General features: G+C 47.1%; 2 protein-coding genes across 2 annotated transcripts; one reads left to right on the top strand and one right to left on the bottom strand.

Annotated features, from left to right (window-relative positions):
• Positions 1–77: 77 nt before the first annotated feature.
• LOC122625651 (transient-receptor-potential-like protein) lies at positions 78–5,778 on the top strand. The gene is made up of 12 exons (XM_043805756.1): positions 78–94; positions 263–500; positions 1,603–1,745; positions 1,802–2,174; positions 2,244–2,478; positions 3,016–3,289; positions 3,351–3,743; positions 3,835–4,030; positions 4,099–4,263; positions 4,430–4,652; positions 4,714–5,050; positions 5,105–5,778. Coding segments are annotated over exons 1-12 (3,222 nt in total). The 5' UTR covers positions 78–92; the 3' UTR covers positions 5,748–5,778.
• A 1,069-nt stretch (positions 5,779–6,847) lies between these two features.
• LOC122625943 (AF4/FMR2 family member lilli) lies at positions 6,848–20,173 on the bottom strand. Its single transcript, XM_043806006.1, has 7 exons — positions 19,792–20,173; positions 17,539–17,787; positions 16,291–16,553; positions 13,103–13,211; positions 12,346–12,993; positions 9,414–9,906; positions 6,848–7,597 (listed from the first exon to the last, which is right to left on the bottom strand). Exons 1-7 carry the CDS (start codon positions 20,171–20,173, stop codon positions 6,937–6,939), a joined length of 2,805 nt encoding a protein of 934 aa, XP_043661941.1. The 3' UTR covers positions 6,848–6,936.
• Positions 20,174–23,890: the final 3,717 nt, after the last annotated feature.

The raw sequence follows: 23,890 nt of genomic DNA, 5'->3' as shown, positions 1-23,890 counted from the left end.
TCCCTTCTTTGCCAGCTGCTAAACAGAAGCGATATGAGTCCCTTTTCTGGCGCCCAATTGATTGGGAAAGTTTTTTGAAGGCCGCGGCCGCGATGTAATTAGAAACTTGGACTCCAACTTTTGACTTGACATCGGGAATCGGTGGGGCAAACTCTGTGCGAAGGCGAAGAAAAGAAAAGTTATTGCGAACCTTTCAGTGGGCCCCTAGCCCCAATTAGCAGCAATACCACCCCCTTTATTAAGTAAATTCGAATAATTGCAGGATCCTGCAGAAGGCGCTGCGCCACCAGCACATCAACATCAACTGCATGGACCCCTTGGGCCGCCGGGCGCTCACCCTGGCGATAGACAACGAGAACCTGGAGATGGTCGAGTTGCTCGTCGTCATGGGGGTGGAGACCAAGGACGCCCTGCTGCACGCCATCAATGCGGAGTTCGTGGAGGCTGTGGAGCTCCTGCTCGAGCACGAGGAGCTTATCTATAAGGAGGGCGAGCCCTACGTAAGTCACTGCATAGACAGTTGGAGGAATCGACTGCAAAGACATAAAATAAATTTATATCGACCCGCAATCCTGAAAATAATTTTTAGTAAAAGCAAGCCAAAGTAGATTTGATAAATGATTAAAAACAATTAGATAACACTTACCTATTTACCTATTCGAAGGCTTCGATTTTAGGTCCTTCTCATAGGTCAGGGCCCTTTCTCCCAGTGTATCCCTTGTTTTGTCTGCTGTGCTCAGCTAATTTGCGGCCCACATTATCGTCCGTAGGCGTTAAGGCCCTGTAAGTTGAAGCTAACACGATTTTAATCAGTTTCCGTGCGAGGAGCGTGGGCCATTGGGGAGGGTGGTATGTTTGTAGCGACCGGAGCGTCCCACCCATCGGGATCATCTTCGCCATTGGGCACGTACTCGCAGGATCTCGACTCTCGAGTGATTGGGAGTGTGCGATAAGCGGCCAACGACCAAGAACCCCACATCCGCCGACATCCGCCCACTTCTTCAGAAAATCCAGTACACTCAGGACCTCCTCGGCATACGGAGTACAGAGGACGGGATACGGCTCCCGCTTATTGCAAATAAAGTCGTCTGGGCTCCGTCGGCCTCATATTTATGCACACAGGCACGCTTCATTAGGCAGCCACTGGGCGCTGTTGGAGCGTGAAAATTACTATTGTAGCGCATATGCAATAAAACGTTTAACAGGCTTAATAGCATCCACAGAACGATGAAGACAGCGCTCTTCGAGTGGGCCATTGAGCAGTTCTTGGAATAACTTTAGGCCATTTCGGAGAAGTAGCCACCGAGGTTGACAAAATGTAGTTTGGTCATGTGAGCCAGTATACTCGTATGTAACTATTGGTTTTACATTCACCGCAAATTTTTTTAAATACATGTTACGTGTATTCCTACACGTAATTCCTGATTGTTTCGCTCAGTTGTAAGAAATAATGTATTATTAAAGTTACGTGATATCAAGTCGCTTACTGAATAATATATTTGCTAGTTATTTCACTTAATTATAGGTATTTTACCAGGCGTTTTTAGGTCTATGTATTGCACTATTTTATTTTTAAATGTAGTTATGTGTTTCTTTCAATAGAGTTGGCAAAAAGTTGACATAAATACTGCCATGTTTGCGCCGGATATCACACCTTTGATGCTGGCCGCCCACAAGAACAACTTTGAGATACTTCGCATTCTGTTGGATCGCGGAGCAGCGGTGCCAGTGCCACATGATATACGGTGAGCTCTTTTACCTTACATGAGTATAATCCCATTATCAATCTCGGATTTCATAGTTGCGGTTGTGACGAATGCGTCCGCCTGACTGCGGAGGACTCCTTGAGACACTCCCTCTCCCGGGTGAACATCTACCGCGCGCTGTGCAGTCCCTCGCTGATCTGCTTGACCTCCAACGACCCCATATTCACCGCCTTCCAGTTGTCCTGGGAACTGAGGAACCTTGCCCTCACCGAGCAGGAGTGCAAGTCGGAGTACATGGACCTGCGCAGGCAGTGCCAGAAGTTCGCCGTGGATCTGCTGGATCAGACGCGCACCTCCAACGAGCTGGCCATCATCCTGAACTACGATCCGCAGATGTCGAGCTATGAGCCCGGCGACCGGATGAGCTTGACCCGCCTGGTGCAGGCCATTTCCTACAAGCAAAAAAAGGTATTTCCGGGCTGTGTCTCCGGCATGGCTCTGCTAAATTCTGCTAAAATTCTTCATTCCCCGTGACAGTTCGTTGCGCACTCGAATATTCAGCAATTACTGTCCTCGATTTGGTATGACGGCCTCCCCGGATTCCGGCGCAAGAGCATTGTGGACAAAGTCATCTGCATCGGCCAGGTGGCCGTGCTCTTCCCGCTCTACTGCCTCATCTACATGTGCGCCCCGAATTGCCGGACGGGCCAGTTGATGCGCAAGCCCTTTATGAAATTCCTGATCCATGCCTCCTCCTATTTGTTCTTCCTGTGTGAGTATGTCAAGTGCGGTCGGTGCACGAAGCAAACAACATGAGCTCCATTTGAGGGGGAGCTTGCAATGGACAGGTGGGAATCCCTCTGTGGGATTGATGCATTTAGTGCAAACTTTTTCTTTCGTAAAATCTCCTATTTGCTAATGAAGTTTACTAAAAAGCTTATTTAGGTACTCGTCTGAATTGGCCATGTTTTCTGAAAATAGCACCATTAAATATACTTCGAAAACTAAGTTTCAACAGTTCAAGTAGAATCAGCACAATAATTTAATCTCATAAAAACTATTAGCATATTACCAAGAACAGAGTTAAAAATGGAAGAGCATGGGATTAACTATCCTTATATTATATTTTTAAATGCATCATATCAGTTCAAATCGTTGGCATTCGTCAAACGCGATGGTTTAAAGTGCAGGGTATAAAAAATAACATTACCTCGAGGAGGTGTCTTCCTTTCGATTAAGAGCTCCTTCTCCGCCAGCTCCCCTTATGATAACACACCAAGCTGCTGACTTATTTTTGTTTGCCTTGCAGTCATCTTGATTCTGGTATCACAGCGGGCGGACGATGACTTTGTGCGTATCTTCGGCACGGCGAGGATGAAGAAGGAACTGGCGGAGCAGGAGCTGCGTCAGCGGGGCCAGACACCCAGCAAACTGGAGCTCCTCGTGGTGCTGTACGTGATTGGGTTTGTCTGGGAGGAGGTGCAGGAGATATTTGCGGTGGGCATGAAGAATTATTTGCGCAACATGTGGAACTTCATCGACTTTCTGCGCAACAGTCTCTACGTCAGTGTGATGTGTTTGAGGTGAGTCTAAAAGGGGCCCTTGTGAAATCCTTTTCATAATCCCTTTACAAATCGACTCCAGAGCCTTTGCCTACATCCAGCAGGCTACAGAAATCGCCAGAGATCCGCAAATGGCCTACATACCCCGCGAGAAATGGCACGATTTTGACCCACAACTAATAGCGGAGGGACTTTTTGCGGCGGCCAATGTCTTCTCGGCCTTGAAGCTGGTGCATCTGTTCAGCATCAATCCGCACCTGGGTCCGCTGCAGATCTCCCTTGGTCGCATGGTCATCGACATAGTGAAGTTCTTCTTCATCTACACCCTGGTGCTGTTCGCCTTCGCCTGCGGACTCAACCAACTGCTCTGGTACTTCGCCGCCCTGGAGAAGAGCAAGTGCTATGTTCTGCCGGGTGGGGAGGCGGATTGGGGCTCCCACGGCGACTCCTGCATGAAATGGCGCCGGTTTGGCAAGTAAGTCCAGTCAGCAGGCCAATTTGGCTCCGGTCAGTTGGTGCCCACTCATTGCGCTAATTCAATGTCCCCACCTCCGTTACCTCCGCAGCCTCTTTGAGTCCTCGCAGTCACTTTTTTGGGCCAGCTTTGGGATGGTCGGGCTGGACGACTTCGAGCTCAGTGGCATCAAGTCGTATACGCGATTCTGGGGACTGCTCATGTTTGGCTCGTACAGCGTCATCAACGTGATTGTTCTGCTGAATCTGCTTATCGCCATGATGTCCAATTCGTATGCCATGATTGATGTGAGTTCGGGCCGGGCCCCACCTGCAGCTCCTATGTAAGGGGTATTCAACTCTTTTGTTGTTTCCAGGAGCACTCGGACACCGAGTGGAAGTTCGCCCGAACCAAGTTGTGGATGAGCTACTTCGAGGACAGTGCCACCCTGCCGCCACCCTTCAATGTCCTGCCCTCCGTCAAGTGGGTCATCAGGATTTTCCGCAAGTCCAGCAAGACCATCGATCGACAGCGCTCCAAGGTAAGAGCCTGAAGATTTGAAAACCCCCTTGAACTGAATAAGTGAAGCTTGTTGAGTATTTTGGTGATACAGTTAGTATCTTAGTACCTTTTAAGAATATGAAATCCTCTAGTGGCATACCTAATGTTTTGCTACAAGAACTGATTCGAAACCGCTTTCATTCCAGCAGAAGCGAAAGGAACAGGAGCAGTTCAGCGAGTACGATAATATAATGCGCTCCCTGGTTTGGCGATATGTAGCTGCCATGCATCGCAAGTTCGAGGATAATCCCGTCTCGGAGGACGATATCAACGAGGTGAAAAGCGAGATCAACACGATGCGGTACGAAATGCTCGAGATATTCGAGAACAGCGGAATGGATGTTTCCTCGGCCAACAAAAAGGAGCGACGTAAGCGAACGTCCTTTCATACATCCAGTGCCAAGGAGTACCATGTCTAGTATCCTTTCAGAAACACGACCTCGGCGCATAAAAGTGTGGGAACGGCGCTTGATGAAGGGCTTCCAGGTGGCACCAGTGCAAAATGGCTGTGAACCCGATGCCTTCGGGAATGTAAACGGGCAGGGAGATATGCGGGAGATCAAGGTGGAGTCCATACCCTCGAAGCCAGCCAAAGAAACCGCCAAGGAGCGGTTCCAGCGAGTGGCCCGCACCGTGCTCCTTCAGTCCACTGCTCACAAGTGGAACGTGGTGCTGCGTGCTGCCAAGGATTCTCAAATAGGGCGCTGCACCAAAAACGAGCGAAAGAGCCTCCAGAATCTGAGCAGAGCCATCGAAGAGGCCAAGAGGTGGGGGAGCTAGCCATTGTAAAATCCCCTTATTAATGTTCCTTCCCTTCCCAGGCTCATAATGCTCAATCCAGGTTGTCCCTCCGGTCGGGAGTCACCGATTCGCATCGAGTTCGAGGATGAGAAGACGAGCACTTTGCTGGAGCTGCTCAACCAAATCAGTGCTGAGATCAGCGATGGTGAAAAATCAAAAATTAAGGCCGCTTGGCGGCCACCACTCAGAACCGTACCTGCCCGGGCAATGGCCGCCAATAATGTCAGGTCTCTCACAGCTCCCGAGCTGAAGATCAGCAGGAAATCCTCTCCAGCTCCCACTCCGAGTCCCACTCCAGGAGTCTCCCACACTGCTCTTTCCCAGTTTAGAAATCGAGAGCTTCCGTTGTGTCCCAGCAAACTGATAGCGAACTCAGCGCCTGCTGCTTCCACAGCTCCTCCCAAGAAATCAGCTCCCTCAGCCCCAGCTGATGCTCCACCACCCACCTATAAGCCCACCGCCCACGCCCCCTTCTCCGTGGAGGGTCGCAACCGGGGAAACACTCGTACCTCAGATGGAGTGCGTCCCGATAATTCGAACTTCGACATCCACGTGGTCGATCTGGACGAGAAGGGCGGGCACTTGGGCAGGGATAATGCTTCCGATATTAGCTCCATTGCCAGCACGAGTCCCAAGGGGACAAAGCATCGACTACCGAACTAAATGTGATTGTGGCATGGACACGGGTGATAAATCTACATGGGTCCACTAGATGCCTTCCATATAGCTATATACGTGTATCTATCCATAAAGAAGGAATAAAGTTATTTAGGCAAATTAAGTGGAGGCGCTGTTATCTGCCAGAATAGCTTTTGCACATAGCCAATGAAGCGACCTTTGACATGACGGACCCTCCGGTGCTTAAGTTCTTTCCGGTGAAAACGTGCGTGAAGTCGCAAGCCGGAAGCATCAAAGGCAATTGAGAACCAAACATAACAAGTCGCCGGATAAACGAAAGAATTATAAATTCAATTTGAGGTCGTATCAATTGATTTGGGCCACATCTTTTTGCCGCATGCCCCGCCGTTTCAGTACTGCTCCCATGAGCTCACTGTGAGTCTTTTCTTTTTGAGGCTCCTAAATACATATATATATATATATATATATATATATTGAGGTTCTTGGCCAAGTTGAAGGGACTGGTAGCTGCGGCTGGCATTTGATTTTGATGACGCGTGGCACTTTAAAATTTATGCGCCACTCTAAACACACTTTGTATGCGCCGAGTGCCTCTGAAAGATGATGAACGTTCGAAGTTTCAGAACGTGTGCGTATTTTTTTTGGGGGACAATGTTTCAGGTGCTTGTGTGTTTTGCATGAAACCTGATGCTTTTTTCGCTGACACTCACCGGGGATAAGCGCAGGAATTATGTTTATTGGGGAGAAACATGCGGGTTCGCAGCCAGAATTAAGATAAATACAAATGCCGTTTTTCCCTGCTTTTTATGGCGGAGTGGGCAATAATATATGTTAATGTGATTAGGTTACACATAATTCAGCAGATGCAAACGGTGACATGAAGAACCAGATATTTATACTCAGATGAAAAGCTGCTCGACTTCTTGCCAAGTACTTGGTATGCGAAAAGCGTTTGTGGCCTGTATCCGATTACCTGGCGAATGCCAAAAGCAGAGAAATTCGAAAATTCCAAAAATTCCGTTTATTTACACAAATTCATTTGAATTCCAGACAACATACGAGTTCTCACTATTTCGATAGGCAGACAAATGTACACAGAGATGGGCTAGTTTGGGTTAATTACACAGTTCACTTAGTCTATGATTCAAGCATTCGGATTGCAGGTTGAAGATTGAAGATTGCAGATTGTTGTGAGAGGATTAGGATGAGCACATTACCCATCCGTGCGGGCCAGCTTCAGTCGCACGGCAATGCGCTTGCACTTCCACATGAGCTGCGTTTCCAGGATGCTGAAGGACATGGCGACTAGGACGAGTCCCAGAAGCAAGTAGGCGCAGCAGGCGTACAGCTGCAACTCCGGCCCGTTGAAGCTCCGGGCGGGCACAAAATCTCCGTATCCGATTGTCGACAGGGTCACAAAACAGAAGTACGCCCCGTCCACCAGCGACCAGTTCTCCCACAGAGCGAAGATCACGGTGCCTACGCAGATGTAGCTTGCCAGGATGAGCAGCACCAGGCTGATGGGCACCTGTCGGCCCTCCGCCTCCTCGTCCTCGTCCTCGGAGTCCTCCGCCTCCCGGCAGTCCTTCCCGTCGCAGTGGTAGCGCAGCTTCTTGAGCACAAACTGCTCGCTGCCGTGCTGCATGTACTCCTCGTCGTCGGAGGTCTCCGTGTTGTTCGCCGTACTGTCGTACAGGGTTCCGGAGGCGTGTCTGTGGCACCGGCGTGTCAGCAGCAGCGTCTTGCGGCTCAGCGGCTGCAGCGTGTGGCGGTTGAAGGCGGTGTTGCGGGAGGTGTTCTCGCCCGAGTCCTGCGGCACGCTCAAAGGACTCGCTATCAGCGGCACTCGTGATGGCGTGCCATGCGGACAGTTGCTGCGAAATATAGGAAACACGGATGGACCATAAATATTTATGCCGCAGCTGACCATAAAATAAATCAATTAGGCATAAAAAGCTAACCCCCGAGCCACCTCAGGTCGTAAAAGGGAAATAGCTGTTCTGACCTCCAATCAATAAAGCATAAAACTGTCGGTTTACGTGTCCTACACTGGCCTGGAACACGAGACGTATGCGTTATATTCAGAGAGCTCTGTAATATTCGGAAAGTCAACTATAAAAAACGAATTGGAAAGTAGTATAGTTCCCCATTCTGCTTTTCAAAAACGTTATTTATTGTTAAATTAAAAATGTATAAAGGCAAAAATATAATCATCACACCTTAATCTTGTGCGCTTTTAAAAAATTTCACATTATACTAATGCACTTTTAGTACTGCTTTAGTCGGATTAAAGTCAAAAGTTGCCCAAACATCCTTAAAACTGAGTCTCAATCACATCAATTCAAAATTTCAAGTCCCAAATCGAGTCTGATTTGATTGACAATCGACAGTCCAAACACCCCTTGAGTTGCCACGAACGAGGGTCTCGAGAACCTGCAACAGTCGCCGGGGAATTCTCGATGGCTGGCACTCTGGTTGCCCCGAGTTCACTCTGTCAAACCAATTTGGCGAACATTTATTGAACTTGGCCAAAAGCCTCTCGGGATGGCGAGCTCTTGGCTGGGCAAACACTTGCTCGAGATGCACTTGCAGAGCGATTGGCCGAAGAAGTGCCAGAGAACTACTTCCGATTTCGGCAGCGGTCAATAAGGACAACATCACGTACATGTTTACCCAAAGCAAGAAGGATAGAAGGAGCAACCGGGCAGGAGCTCTGGCTTGGGATGCTGCGATTAATTGACCCGATTCATTGCGAGTGAGTGCCCGGCTCGGCTTACAATTAATTACAGACAAGGCTGAAACTGAAACCAAAGAGGCTATATATGTATATGCACAGTATACACATATACATCTGCCACAGGGCGCCCCGCGACGCGTGCCCAGGTTCACTGTCAAAATTAATTACCAGATGCTGCTGCTGCTGCTACTGCTTTTTATTAAATAAAATGCTCAAAATGTGCGCTCAAAAAGGCGAAGGAAACCATCATCAGAAGCGGAGCACTCTTCACTCTGGCAGAAAATGGCAGCCGGAAGAGGGGAGGCAGCCACCGCAGGGGAACGTGAATTCGCAAGGCTGTTTAAGGGGAAGTGGGAGGCTTGGGTGGCTAGGATGGCTAGGGTGGCTTGGGCGGAAAAGGCCACAGTGTGCATCATGCAGATTGTGAAGTGTTGATTTAAAGTGTTGCTGGCAGGCTGGAAGTTTGGTTTGGAAATTAAATTAACAGTTTTCCCCCAGCGTTTGGTTTTCGATTTTAGATGGCAACCAGCCAAGGCTTTAATCATACGCAACTTAAGCAGCTGGAGTTATCCCTTTAGGCCAACATTTTTCTACACAGAGAATAAAATCGGAATGGGAAAATAGCATTTGTCGTGCTCTTGTACTGCACTAAAACAGAAAGAACACTGAAATTTGAAAATAAACTCCTTGATTGTTTATACCTAAATCTTTAAACCAAATACAGTCTTAGCCAGGCACTCGTCAATTAAGGAAAATTTAAAAATATAAAATACAAATACTTCTTCAATTCCCCACAACTGAGTGTTTATATGGACGGACAGACGGTCAAGGCTAGGTCAACTTTAAAGATCCAAAATGTATATGCCTTATAAGATGGGAGTCGCTTCCAGCTCAACTATATATGAGTTTTTTTTTCACTTTATTGTAATGTCTCCTTTGTGCATTCTACATACCTCAGGCGCTCCCGTTCCTGCTCATCCTCGTCCTCCATGATGTCCACATGGGCCGTGGAGTTGGCGCTTAGAAGAGCTGACAATGTTGATGCTGCCGAGGAGGCTGTTGCAGTGGCTGTTGCAGGGGCCGCCACCGATGATGTTGCCGAAAGAGGAGCAGCAAGAGCACCCATGCCACAGACACCTGCGGCCATAAAACCGTTATCGGTCAGAGGGGCTGCCCCTCGGCCTCCTTCCCCAGGAACCATTGGTGCTCCTGCCGTGGGTGGTGCTCCTGTTCCGCCCTTCATCCCAGCTGACAGCTGTGGGCCTGTTGCTGCGGCCGTGTAGGCTAACAAAGGACCTGCTGCAGCGCCTGTTGCTGGTGACCCCGAACGGGCTGGCGGCAATAAATCATGCCGGCCGGATAAGTCCGGCGATCCCGTTCCGCAGGCCATCAGTGCGTTGATCTCGTGTGGCAATGGCTTCGTCACGAACTTGGCCCGTCGCACAGCTGTAGTGGGTAAAACGAACCTTGGTTAGAATATATTCAAGCAATTAATTATACATAATATATACTGTATGTACTATACGAAGAATACGCAGTCCAAAAGATTAAACAAAAACTAAAACAGACCTTGTTTAAAATTGTATTTCAATAGCAAAATTAAACGAAACACACACAGCCAAAAATAAAAAAGTTGGCGCACAAATTGGCAAAACAACTTCCGGCAACTGCCACACACGGTTAGATTATCCCGTTAGCCCGTTAGTTCCGCCGGAAGTGGCAGTGGCAGCAGCGGGAAAAGCCGGAAAAGTTGTGCATTTAGCCTCGTCACTCGAGGAGTGGGGAGAACACAGGGTCACACTGTGAAAATTATTTGCTTTGCATTTTCAAAGTTCGCCCAACAATGCAGCAATGCAACAATGTGGCGGAGCGCTTCGAATTCGGCTCCGGACTCGCATTGCCATACCCGTGCCACGACTTTGGGACCAAAAGTTTGGCGTTAGCTTTCATTAGCGGCTGCCAGTGGCAGAGTCATCGCGATGTCAGGGGGCACTGCACCATCTGGTGCTCCACACAGTGGGCAATTGTCGAGGTCGGGGGCGCCACATCCCTCAACTATTCGCCGCTGCGGTGAATTATTCAGCGCACTTTGTTGTAGCGTTGCGAAATCAGGGAATTACAGCTATTAGGGGCTTAGCTATTCATTTCTATTTGCAGAGCTGGGTCGAATATCAAAATCACAATAAGAACGGAGTTTCTTCTATAAACAAATGTTCTCTGCACATTTACTACTTTTCTTGTTCTCCTGCTGAGAACATAATAATATCCTTGGAAGCCTAACAAAGAACTAGATAGGTTATTTTAAATGGAACGATTTATGTTGCGTTTTTTATTAACATATGCTTTAAATGTGCTATGGTCCCACTGTGCTGACATTAAAGTGTCCGTGAAAAAGGGGAAGGAAGCTAACGTCTTTTAGTTTAGAGCTGTCAGCAGGACACCAGAAATCCGCGGTGCAGCCCGGAGTGGACCGGACTGCCCCGGACATGGCCAATTTGAAAATATTTACTTAAACTTGGACACCACACACACATGTTCTGGCTTTTAGAGCAGGGAGCAGAGAAAGACGTTCATTAGAGTGCAGGACAGCGCTAAAAATATATATATAGCACTATATATCCGGAATTGCAGGAAAGTCACTTTGGACCTGCGGTCAGTGGTGTAGCAGCAACTTGGGCAGTGCTTTAATGGCACGGTTGGCCGCGTCCTCGGACTCCGGGGAGTGGCATCCCTATTCCAGTGCCGTGTCCGGGCGCCACTGGCAGACAATTAACATGCATGGGGAATCAATGGCGATGGCGATGGCAATGGCGATGTCTTCCGTGCGGAGACAAATGGCCGGGTCTCACGCTAGATTTTGCTGCGAAATTAAGCGGAGTCCTTTGACAAAACGAGTCACGTGCCGTCGCCTCAATGACAAAGAGCTGTTAACTTTAATGAGTTTTGCATGCGTTGCACATGCTGAGAGCTCAACGGAACCGACAGGACTGTCATCTTTATGCCAACTCATCATTATCGTCAATAAAACTGTCGCACATGTCGAAAGTTGCCTCAAGTGCATGTTGTTCTTATCTTTGCGTCCTTGTTGCTGTTGGTGTTGGTGTTGGTGTTGGTGTGGCTGATGTCCTGGCATGTCAGGCAGCACAAGCTGAAAACTTTTAATGCCAGCGAAGTGTGTGTCTGCTTTACTCTGTCATTTTAACACGCTGCTGCAAGCTGCTGATGATGATGATGAAAATTGTTATATAATTGAAAGCGTAAATGAGCATTGGGGCGGGAGGGGGCATCCGAGGGGGGAGGCTTCGTCCTGCGACAGCAGGGCGTATGATTGATTGATTACTGTTCGCTCGGTTTTGTTTCGGTGCTCAGGTTAAGCCAAATCTGTCAGCAGAACATTTTCGGTTTTGGCCTGCTATTAGGGCTGGCGCAAATTGTTCATCCAATTATATTCCATTTGCCTTTGTTCGATTTATGCAAATTTCCCAAATTTCCTGCCACACCAGCACTGGTACTCATTACCAATTCACAAATATCTTGCAAATTACTTCAATTATTTCAAAATCCACCTAAATCACTGGCACATTTAATCTTTCAAAAGTGACATGCGTTGGGTAATTAATGCTTGCTGCATGAATTATTTCTGTAAGATATCTAAGCAACTCAATGCATACGCCTACAAATTGTTTTAATCTTGTTTCCTTCACTTACTTTTGCCCAAACAAATTGAAAAATTTCTAATATTTAAAGTCTATCTGTTAGATATAGAGGTCACAATTTAAGCCGTCAGTTTTTATAAAATGCAGCAGAGAATGTAGCTCGATTTTCGACAGCCCATCGTCGTCTCACTTCCTTCGAAAGACAATAAACAATGCATTCATCACTCACCGTGCACATTGGCTGTCTGGTAGGCCGGGGGCGGTGGCAAAGTGATGGCCTCCAGTGTGGAAATGGATGCCTCGGATGCTGTCACGAGATTCACGGCTGTTGCGTCCTGAAGTCCAGAAGCCAGCACTCGGTGCTTCCCGGATGCGGGCTGCAAGTGTATCGTGTGGTACTTGACCAGCGGCTGTGGACCGAGGGTGGTGTTCCCCAGCGGACTGCCATTCGGATTCGGATTCGGAGATGGGTGCGCTTGGCTGTGGGCGGGACTGCCTGGGGCGGAGGGGGCGTGGCCGAACGGAAAGTAGATCGTTGCTGTCGCGGGCGCATAACAATTTGGCGGCACCGTAAGCGGCATTCGCAGCATGCTGCTAGGCACAGCCACGAAATTCTGTTGCAGTTGCTGCTGCTGCGTGTGATGTTGCTGCTGCTGCTGCTGCAGCTGCATCTGATGATGTTGTCGCGGGAGTGTTGCTGTCGATAATTGCTGCTGCTGCAGTTGTTGCTGCTGCGGTGCGTATTTCAGCAGCGCACTGCCCGATGTCGTTGTCATTAGCATGACATCCGGCTGCTGCGGCTGCTGCAGCTGCAGCTGCTGCTGCTGCTGGTAGAAGTGCTGCTGCGGATTCAAGTTGCGCAACAATTGACAGGCATCTGGTGACCGCACGGAACAAAAGGAGAAACAGACGTGTTCAAGATGATTAACGACTTGCAATTGTGCTGACAATACAATTAGCATCCGAACAATGCGGCCGACACTCACCTCCTTCCTTTTTGTCTGGCGGCAGCTTTCCCTTTTGGCCATACTCCAAGCAGTCGTTTAAGCTCGTCTCACTGTTGGCCACATCGTACTGGCAGCCCTTGCAATTGGCCTGCAGAGGGAAAAGGAGACAATTAACTGAAATACATTTGCAAGTTCAATCGATATTTGCATAGGACTGAGAGTTGAATTTAAGCACGCCTAAATGTTCTTTATATATTGCAGTCGGCTTATTCCGAAACAGTTGTATTCCGTTTTAAATCGCTCACCCACAATGCATTCCTTCCCTGTGCAGTTAACAGATAATGCCAAATAATTATATCTACAAAATGCCGAAGGATGTGACCTGATTCCGGAGATGTCCTGAACCCACACTGCGGCTATTTGACATGATGGGGGCAATGCCAATAAGGCACGTTATTTGCAGGCGCAAGGACATGCCTTTCTTAAGCCGGAAACTGATGTCATCATCGCCGTGGTCCCTTGTCCTCAAAAGCTGTTTGCGGCCAAACGCCTGGCATCTCGTGTGCTTTGCGGTTCTGCGGCATCATCATCAAGTGCCAGGCAAATCTAATGGACACACACGCAAACAACCGATGGAAATGAGGGAAATATGTGAAATGTCTCCCTGCTAGTCTTGCGGTTTGGGCCCGGAAAACCCATTTCCCTCCCCGGAATCGGACCCAAGCCTATCCGAAACCCGTTACGGCATGCGTCATGATAATTGCAATGGCAAAGGCCAAAAGAGCAAAAGACCAAAAGCTGAAATGGCAGCAGTCAACACGATGGCGATAATAATTCAACCGATGACTGCACATCCCCAGAGCCAACCGCAATCTGCTGGCAGTCTTATCAATTGCCAGGCGCATCCTTGTGCTGCCCAAAGCCCAAAAGTCCAAAAGTCCACTTGGCCCGGCATCGTGACGTCCTGCCAGATTGGATTGTGCCCTAATGAGTTGTTGAACGCAACATGGAGACGGAAAACAAGCCGGCTCCACATTGGCAAATGCAAAAATCCTGTTCAACAAGTCGCAGGCTGGAAAACTAGCAATCCTGAAAGGAATGCCTTGCCTGAGTGGCTGGGAACACGGCAAGTAGATTACCACTCGAGCATGGAGGATGCGGAAGGTTTTCTGTTTCTAGCACCGAAATCATACAGCTTCGATGGCGTGGCACCTGCCACGTTAGCTGGTGCTGGAGCTGGAACTGGAGTTCCCGGCCAAATCAAATCAATTAGGGCCAAAAGTGGCGGAAATGAGAAGTTATTGCATGCCTCCAGTGTAATTGTTGAGTGGCGGGTAAACTTTTTCCCCAGCCACATTAAAGTGGCTCGCACTCATTTCAATTTACCTGGCACGAAGCCCAGCCACTTGGCCGGGAAAAATTAAATTTATGCCGCCGTCATTTGACCCGGCTCAAACTGCGAACTAAAGTTTGCGACCAAGTTTAAAGTGTCGAAAGGGGGTTCTTGTTTCTTGCTTAAAGAGTCAACTTTCGAGCTTGACGGGAAAACTTTGGCGGGAAGTTCATTAAAGGGTTGAGTTGGGTGCGCGTTCGCAAGAAAATGCTAATTTATGAAATGAATTTTTTGGTTGCCGCTCCGCCAGATGACAAACAGGCCATTGAAGCTATCGAAGCTATCGAAGCCATCGAAGTTGGCGTGGCCACCGCAAAATCACTTATTTATTTATTGAACCCTGCTATTCGCTTTCGTTTTTCCGCTCAGCCATAAATTGCCAATTAAACAAAAATTTGTGCAAGCAAAACAAACAACGGCCAACTGCGCGGACAAATGAGTGGCCACAATTGAAAATGGCTGCGAGTGCAAACAGAGCGAATCAGTTTTTGTGCCTTAAAGCTTTAAAATGGAATATTTACCCCGAATGCGAAAAAGAGTGCTCTACACAGAGTGTACACGGAAAATCCGTAACTCGAACTTCCGAAAGCAGAAATGTCATTACGAAAGGCCAGCAAATCACTTACAAAACTTATGCACGAATGCACAGGACACGCAAACAAACAAATACAGTTGGCGCAAAAAAAGGACTGCGCAACCTAGTCAGAGTTTTGATATCCTAAAAAATTATTTATAATGTATACAACCGTGGCTCCGTTGGCTGAGTTGACTGAGCAAATAAAAACGCAATAAACCAGGAAATACGTGAAAAACGTGAAACCAAACCCAAAACAGTCTGCAGTGGGAAGACCTAGAAAGTATAACGAAAAACAAAAAGGCAACCGGAAAGTTCTTTGTTGTTTTCCCCAAATCAATTACAAACTTTCAGTTTGCGTTAATAGAAATCCGTACCGGCTTGGAGATCCACTTAAAAGGCTTCTGATGTCGTAATTAAAAGCCGTCATTTGAGACCCCAGTGCAGTCTGATCTACGAAAAATGGGTTGGATTCCATTGGGGAAAGCAATACGCCGGACAATCGAAGATTCCCGTCACATCCTGGCTGGGCAGCCTTCCATTTCCATACATAACCAACCAGGGATTCAGGTTTTTCGCTGGCCAAAATGAAACTGTCGTGGCTGCCGGAAAAACTTTCGTGGCGGGTGGGAAAAACTACGAGCGAAACACTTAGTGAGTAGTGGGAAAAGTTCATGCGTAAAACAGCGGAGTAGCCAGCGAAAGTTTTCCATGGGAACTTTGGACACGCAGAACAATGTCGAAAGTTTACTTTAAACCGGAATGCACAGCAAAACACTCTGGACTCCTTTCTTTTTGGGTAACTCAGCAGCAACAGTTGCTGCTGGTAGCATAAAGTAAGTAAGTTGTCCCTTCAACCATCGAATTAGGACCCATAAAAATGTTCTCGACTTGCAGTCCGTCGATGGAGTGACTGTGGACGCAGCTGCTGTTCTAGGGTAAACAATATCAATCATACGCCACGGCTGCTGGGAGAAATGTGCAGTGTGCAGGGGAATAGAAAGCCTTTGGGAAATCAATCTGGGGGTAGATGGTTATTTCGTATAAACTGCCATTCCCCTAAATATTTGTGTTTAAAGCAACCTGATATAATTGGGAACTCTTCTTGAATGTGGTCTCGCTAAATTTGGTATTAATGTCTTTCAGTCTTTCATTCAGCACCATTACAAATAGCCAGCAGCTACTGCGTTGCAGTTTCTGATGAACTGCAGCTGCTGCCCTCACTTAAATAATATCAATCATTCGCCGCGGTGTCCTTACCATTCGCCGCTTGGACCTCTTGTCCTTGTCCTTTTCCCTCGAGTTGGCGCCAGATGGAGTCGATGTGCCCGGTGTGGATTTCCTTCTGTGCTCCTGGTGCCTCTGCAGCTGGCAGCAGAGTCGCACGTAGGTGCACTGCAGGCCATCGGCGAGCAGGGCTCCCAAGCTGGACAGGCACATCAGCATGAGGGGCACGCCCACCAGGGCGTAGAAGATGGTCGCCAGCTTCCCGGCGGCGGTGCGCGGCGTCAGGCTGCCGTGACCTGCAAGGATCGGGATAATATATCTGGTTTAGAACTTGAGCATGGCAAGCACGAACAGGCTAATATAAATGCATGCACTTTTAATCGGATGGGTGAGGACAAGTGGAGAAATGGACCCTCTCCCTTCTGAGAACTTAATCTGCAGTGAAATGGCGCTGCAGCATATGGAATTACTTTTCACGAGGAGAAAGTGTAGGAAGAGTTTGTGTTTAATGGGTCACAACTTTAGCCGTCCAGTTACTCGTGTCTACTTAACAATCACATTTCAAACACTTTATCGGCCCTATGTAGTGTATAGACAATACGCCATTAACACTAAGTAAGTGCAATACACGAAGCTCATCCTAGCAATACCAATCTTCTATTGTATTGGAATAATTATCGCTCAGCAGTGTAAGTTTAATTTGCATCATAACAGTTAATTCAAGTATGCCGATTCCCAAGCACTCATTAGACAGCAAATATTTACCACTAAAACCCAGTTATGTTTGACCTAAACAATGCCGACAATAAATCCGTTTAGCGGCATTCTTCTGGCTCATATGCGTCCCTACCAATGGACTGTCTTCCGGATAACTGGCATGCTGTTAAAGTTAAAGCCCAAGAGATACAGTTAATTTGTAGCAACAAGGATGTCCCATCATTTAGCATATGCAAATATTAGCCCGGCCTCCGCCTCCGGGTCGTATACACAATGTCTGATGTCCGGGCTCTGCAGTGGCTGCTCCTGTGGCTAAGTTTGCCATCGAAGGCGTTGGCTATGTCGAGGTCTACGAGTGTTCGCCCCCTGCAAAGTAAATATTTGTGGGCCACAGCACGAGTTGTGGCCTGGTCGAAAATCATAATAAGCAGCGGTGCTCGCCGAGTTCCAAGATAAACACGAAACATAAATCCAAACGACTTGCGTATTTTCGAGCAGTGAAAGTGAAAGTAGAAGTGAAAGTGAAAGGGAGGAAACGGAAACGGAAACAAGAGCGGAACTTACCAATTGTCGTTATCACAGTGACCGAGTAGAGCAGAGCTTCGCTGAACGTCCAGCTCTGTGAGTCGCCGGCATCGTAGCCAAAGTGGCCCAGGGCACTCGCACTGCCCTCGTGGAAGAGTCCTGCTCCTCCTCCGCCGGAGGAGCCAGCGGATCCTTGGCGCGTGGCCGCCACAATGGAGCCCTCGAAGCGACGCAGCTGCTCGTGCACCAGCATCGTCCAGTTGCGTTCGTACAGAACGTTCAGTTTCTCTGCAAGGAAAGGTGGGAGGTGGAAGAAGGTTAAGTGGGCTCTCCTCCAGAATGCGTTCAAGTGTCCTTTTCGTAATTATGCAATTTCATGCCAAGTGCAGCCACAGCCTTCGACCTCCCATCGACCCAATCGGCAAGTGCCGACAAATCGGACTATCCTTCGTTCACGTTGCCCAGAACTCAGCCTCCCAGCTCCCAATCCCCCCCATCCTCCTCCTCCTCTTCGATTTCGTACGCCTGTCTTGAGGAATCTGCTCCCATTCGATGTCGTGTGTTCGCCTCTTGCAAATTGCAGAGGTCGCTTGTTAACAGCAGTTCGAGACTAGTTTGCCATCGTGCTTGTCGTTCACGCCCTTTTCACGCCCTCTAGCCTTGGGTGGTGGTGGGTGGAAGTGGGTGGAAGTGGGTGGGAGGTGGTTAGAAGGTGGGCATTCTCGAGACTTGAAGCCTCGATGGTGCTCCTCCCCTGGTATTAACCACCTAAAGGCCCCCGCCCCAATCGACTGAAGCAAGTTTCCGAGAACAAACCCGAAATCAAAAGATTTTCTGTGCCAATCTCAGCAGCTTAATCGAGTGATTTGAGGGCAGGGCTTTGGAGTTTATAAGAACCTAATTGGTAATGAATAACAATTTAAAAACAATACGAAACTTTTGCAGAGGTATTTCAGACTCCTCCCTTTAATGAAAATTTTATAGCTTTCAGCTATTTCTAGTGAAATTATACATTGGCTCAGTTATCTTGGATATTGAAATTTTCTTTTCAGCTCTAATAACCAAATACTGGGTATAGGGAAAACTAATTATACTGTCTTCCTCGGTGGTGGATTTTCTCTCTCTAATTTGTGTGCTGAGCAACCTAATATTATTTCCGGTATTAATAGCCGTGGGCTTGCTTTTAATATAGATTTTAAAGATTTCATGTGAAATACTCGGATATTGACTAAACTTATTATTTATTGTCTTATGCCCAAGACAATATGAACCCTTAAAAATCTCAGCTCTCGTTGAAGCACATAATAAATGACCTGTGTTGTGAGCCCAGATGAACTCAGCTCATCATTAGGCCTCCGGTAAAGGACTCGTCAAATTAATCATACGCCAGGTGGGATGCCTCTGCCGCGGATGAGCTCAAGTTAATTGGTTTATTTATTAGGTGAAATTTTAATTAAATAACATCGCAACTAATGCTCACGCACGTGCCGCTGTGCCGTGGGAGTCTTTTTTCATCCAGTGCCACCGACAGGCGCGACAAAGTAATTAATTTCACATAAATCAGGCCAGCAAATAAACCTCAAAATAGTTGCGATAAATGGAGTCGTGGAATCGATGCAATATCGCGCCGTTGCGGAAGCGAATTAAATGGCCCGCCTGACCAAATATTTGGTTATGCAAATATTTAGCTATTATTCAATTCGGTAGCTGCGAAAATGAATTAGGACGGTCTTTTGTTTGCTTTCGAGTGGGTTGCGTGTTTTTGGAGGGACTCATGTTTGCCGGTACCTATAATTAAAATATTTGTTCTGTTCCTGCGCGTGCAATCGCTACTATTTACTTAGTATTAATGTGCGATAACAAAACATTGTCGCTTTAATGTTCGAATTACTTTGGCAATTTGCAGGCAAATCAAGCGTGCAAAACACGCCGAAAATTTACGGGCTATGCGGCAAAAATGTGGTGGCCATTATAATTCATGCGAATTTTTGTTCATCGCCAGCGAAGCGTACAAATATTTGCTGCAATTTGCGCAGATAAATTGATCAGTATAGCGGATCAAACGAGAGATACAAATTTATTATATCTACATTGTTTTTTCTTCAATGAAATAAAATTTATTTGAAGATTTTAGTAGATAGAGAAGCAATTTTTAATTTACTGATGTTTTTCACTTTTCTGTAAAGCCATTTGAAATATCAGGACAAGAAAGTGCTTATATAGTGCAATTGATTGCATTTCCTTTAAGGATCAGCGTAGTAATTTATTTTATAATAAGAAACAAAAGCTCACCTGTTATGATCCAGAGTTCGCGCAGGCAGTCCTCCCGACTCTTGGCAATGGCAGCCGACTTGCTGATGTCCTGCGGCGCCTCCAGCAGCGGGAAGAGGAGCCCGCCCAGCACGGAGTAGCCGATGACCAGGAGCACCAGGCCGGGCGTGGAGAAGAGGAGCTTGAGCAAGTGGCCGCAGCAGCGCCGGAAACTGCCGCGCGGCTTGGCGGTCAGCGAGGCGGTGGTCTTGGAACCCACCTCCGATCCACATCCTGGATGCTCCTGGATGCCAACTGCTCCGAGGCCGCCGAAGTCGGCGGGATCCGTCTCATCGTCGATGGAGCAGTCCAACTGAGACGGCTGCGGCTGCTTGGCCTTAATCGCCTGCTCAACGTCGGACATGATCGCTCAGTGTTCAATGGCATTTAGTGGCCACCTGCTCCTCCTCGGCTTCCGTTTTCGCTTCCGTTTGCAGCGAGCATTTCCGGTTCCGCTGGCCGCACAGCTCGTGATTCATGGCTCGCACAGCCCTTTGGCTTACTAATTGCAACAGCGATTTCTCATCACTCGCAATGCCGCTTTGTTCTGCCCATATACCATATACCATATACCATACACCACCCTATATCGTCCCTATATCGCCCCTATATCTTGTCCCCTGGCTGTCTGTCGGCTGTCTTTCTATCCGCTTGTTGCCTTCAGCTGGCGTATTATGTTTTAAGCTGTCGTTGACTCGTTTTTGCTGCTTTTGCCTTTGCTTTTGCTGATGATGTTGCTGCTGTTGCTGCTGCTGCTGCTGCTGCTGATGTCGCTGACGTGGCATTTACCATTGTTCCTGGTCTATGCACTCCATGGACGCCTCGCCTCCTTCCGCGTCGCTTGTACTTTTAAAGTTGTTGTGCCAGTTTATTCCCCTCCGTTTCGCAGTGCTGCATGCCTGTAATTGAAAACATTTGTATGCTGTAGTCGGTAGTCGGTAGTCATATTGTTGCAGTTGTTGCTGCTGCCTGGCTGCCTCCGTTGAAGTGCACTTGGTAGTAGGTTAAGCGCACACAAAGTGAATACGTACTAAATTCGACACTTCACTTAATCTAATTAGGAACTCTTTAAGTCTCGACCCATTCGACTGGTCAGTGGGGAGGGGGGAGTTGGAATTGGGATGTGGGAGAACTGACAGACGAATAAAATGTTTATGTTTATTCAGCGATTATTATGGTTGGCATAAAACCATAGTTGGCCGTGCAGCAGACGCTTCTGCGATAATAAATAAGTGGCGATTAAATTAATATTTTTATGGCACTGAATAAAAAACGTGATTGCATGCACTTAATAACTTCGTTATGTTGTGGTTATTTTTCCATATTAAAAAAGCTGAATCAACTCTTACTAGGTAAATGGTGTTTAAATCAAATAGTGACAAATTCATTTAACATAAATACATAAATATCGATCGATTCTCAGCGGCTATTTGAGTTCTGGTTAAAGCTCCGATTAAGACCTCCCACAACGAATATATTATCGGATCCCATCGATTAAGCCCATTAAAGTGATAACAAAGCCCAAGTCCATTTAGGCAGTGCCTAATACAAATTGAACGAGCGTCTGGCATTAGAGCAGATATAGACTGGCAAATTGAAATCTGTCTGCCTGCTTCGGATTACATATACATTGTATTGTATGAGGCCTCCCGTCTTCACACATCAAAGTCTTTAATCGTAATGGAGCAGACTTTGTGGGCGGCTGGATAATGCGCTGGGGATACTTAGACATTGAACCAATTAAAGCCGAAGGGGAAAGTCGGCGATTAGTTATTGAAGCTTCCTGGGAAAGCGGGGCAACACGCAACATTTAATGACGTGGTTGGATGCCGAGGAGGGTAGCCCAGGAGGAAAACATTTATTCTCTTGTAGCCGCCCTTTTGTGAAGAAGAATAGGCGTCTTCGTCTGGCACACGCAATTTACTTAATTGGAAAATAAAATAAGCCAAAACGAGAAACTGGGATTGGGATTGGGATTGGGATTGGGGCTTCGGTTTTGGGTTCTCTGCTGGTGCTGTAGCTGGAACTGGGCCAAAGCGGAAACTGCTTGGCTGCCGAAACAATGGCCACTCGAGCTGCTTTTTTATGGCTAGCGCGCATAACTTAATTCGGCCAACAACAGGGCGTATGAGCAACAAAGGACCAAGGCGCTGGCTAATGCAAAATTAATGTCAATTCCTCGCAGAAGGGGGAAATGCCAATGCCCTCTTGATTGTGACCAAACGCTTGACCTGCGACGGGCACACGCACACATCTAAGCACACGAAGGACTTTGAGGAGAAGTTGGCCGGAAGAGCGAAAAAGGGCAAAAGGCATGGGGCAAAATGTCTTGCGGAAGTTATCCCTTTTAGCCAGATTGAAATCAGCTTACAGTCGCCCCTTAATTGAAATGTTTGCGTTTCACTTTAATTAAAGCGTTTTCAGCCGCCCTGCAGCTGACAAAACCCTTTTCAGCCGAAAGGATATTCCGTCATCATTTCTGTATTTCATCGGGTTTCATTCATTTCATCGCTCTTCACTGCCGTGCTTTTCGCACGTCATTTCATGAAGTCGCCTGCCAAAGTTTTAATAGTTAAGTGCGGCTGCAGCCCAGGATAACGTGGCCAAAAGACTCGCCTTCATTTCCATTCATTTCTGTCGCAGACTTGGCTTCCGCCTCCAGCTCGCAGCCCCAGCCCCCGCCGCACTGCTATGCATTATTTATTATTATTATTTTTAAATGCAATGACAAGAAACGCAGTTTAATTACAATTTTCACTCATCAAATGCAGCAGCCGCAGCGGAGAAAGAAAGCAGCAAGGATGAGCGGAAGCGAAGGACATCGGGGAACATCCAAGCAAAATGGCGCTAATGGCGCCAACATTTCTCATTCTCATCCGCCCTCGTAGCCAGCCAGCTCTTCCCACTTCTGGGACCAGGACAGCTTGGCTGTTTTTAAATCCAATTTCGCTTTATAATTTTATAACGCGCTGGCCAAGCCCCCGTATCCCCCCATGCCCAAGGAAATCCCCGCCAGATCTCTTTCCCCACTGGCCATTGCCGATTTAATTGCATTGCTGACATTTAGCACCCAGCACTGGAAACCCACAAAAAAGGACATGATAGTGGAAAGGACATCGCAGTAGATGAGCAAATGCAAGGGAGGAACGAGTGCAAAGTTGATTTTTGATCCGAACCTTATTTGCATGTTGGTTTGTTAATTGAAGTCGAACAGCATCATCATCGTCAGTTAACAATTATGCGCTTTTCCATTGCTTTTGGGTTCACTATTGTAAGTTTTATTAAATTAAACAAAATGCTGATTCCTATATTATACACACAAGTAATTTAGTTTACAAACAAATATTTTAGTATGTGAAGTAACAATTTTTAATACTTTTTTTACAGGTAATCAATATGAAATGTTAAAGGATTTTGGTTGGATTCCATTTGGATCCAAATATTTTTCTTATCGTCCGAGTTGTAATTTATATTTAAAAACTCTCAATATTTTGTACCTCAAATATAAACACAGATGTGTCATCTATTGGTGTGCCGCTGTAGTCAGTAATATTCTGAATGTAAAATAACCAGTTTACCTTCCTTAAATCCGTTAAGAAGTGCAATAAAGGCAATACATGCAATATAATAAATAAATTATAAATAAATTAAAAAAAAACACCTAATAACGGTGGCCGACTAGGGCAGCCTTATTTAAGAGCAGAACAATAAAATTGTTCAGCCAAGTGCCTATAATGAAAACTAAATGCTCCAAGATTAGTGGTTGTCCGGAGGAGTGGGACTCTGATAAGGGGATTTTCCGGCGTGTTTTCCACGCCTTTGAAGCCATAAAAGCACTGAAGCGTGCTCTGAACTTTTAGCACATTAGCCAAGAGAGTGCGGATTATAGTGGGTTTTATAGCCAGAGGTGCGAAACAAAAACCGAGCAGTACATAAACAGATACAGATGGGGATATGAGAATGGGGGAATGTGGGGATACCCCGGCCAGGTACAGGAAATTCATACGATTATGATTATGCAATTGGGAGTGGGAGTGGGAAACACTTGAGCGGCGCTCATAATTCATATTACGCCCAGAAC

The sequence above is a fragment of the Drosophila teissieri genome, chromosome 2L, assembly GCF_016746235.2.
Source record: "Drosophila teissieri strain GT53w chromosome 2L, Prin_Dtei_1.1, whole genome shotgun sequence".
NCBI lineage: Eukaryota > Metazoa > Arthropoda > Insecta > Diptera > Drosophilidae > Drosophila > Drosophila teissieri.
This window is presented reverse-complemented; position numbering and strand designations above follow the sequence as displayed.

Bases quoted from the DNA above. Each gene is read 5' to 3' on its own strand.
- LOC122625651 (XM_043805756.1), top strand. The intron at 3,290-3,350 runs GTGAGTCTAAAA...AATCGACTCCAG, and splicing joins GTCAGTGTGATGTGTTTGAG to AGCCTTTGCCTACATCCAGC. The intron at 4,031-4,098 runs GTGAGTTCGGGC...TGTTGTTTCCAG, and splicing joins ATTCGTATGCCATGATTGAT to GAGCACTCGGACACCGAGTG.
- LOC122625943 (XM_043806006.1), bottom strand. From the start codon at position 20,173: ATGTCCGACGTTGAGCAGGCGATTAAGGCCAAGCAGCCGCAGCCGTCT. The intron at 13,212-16,290 runs GTAAGGACACCG...TTCCCTCTGCAG, and splicing joins AGAGGTCCAAGCGGCGAATG to GCCAATTGCAAGGGCTGCCA. The intron at 12,994-13,102 runs GTGAGTGTCGGC...TGCGGTCACCAG, and splicing joins GCCAGACAAAAAGGAAGGAG to ATGCCTGTCAATTGTTGCGC.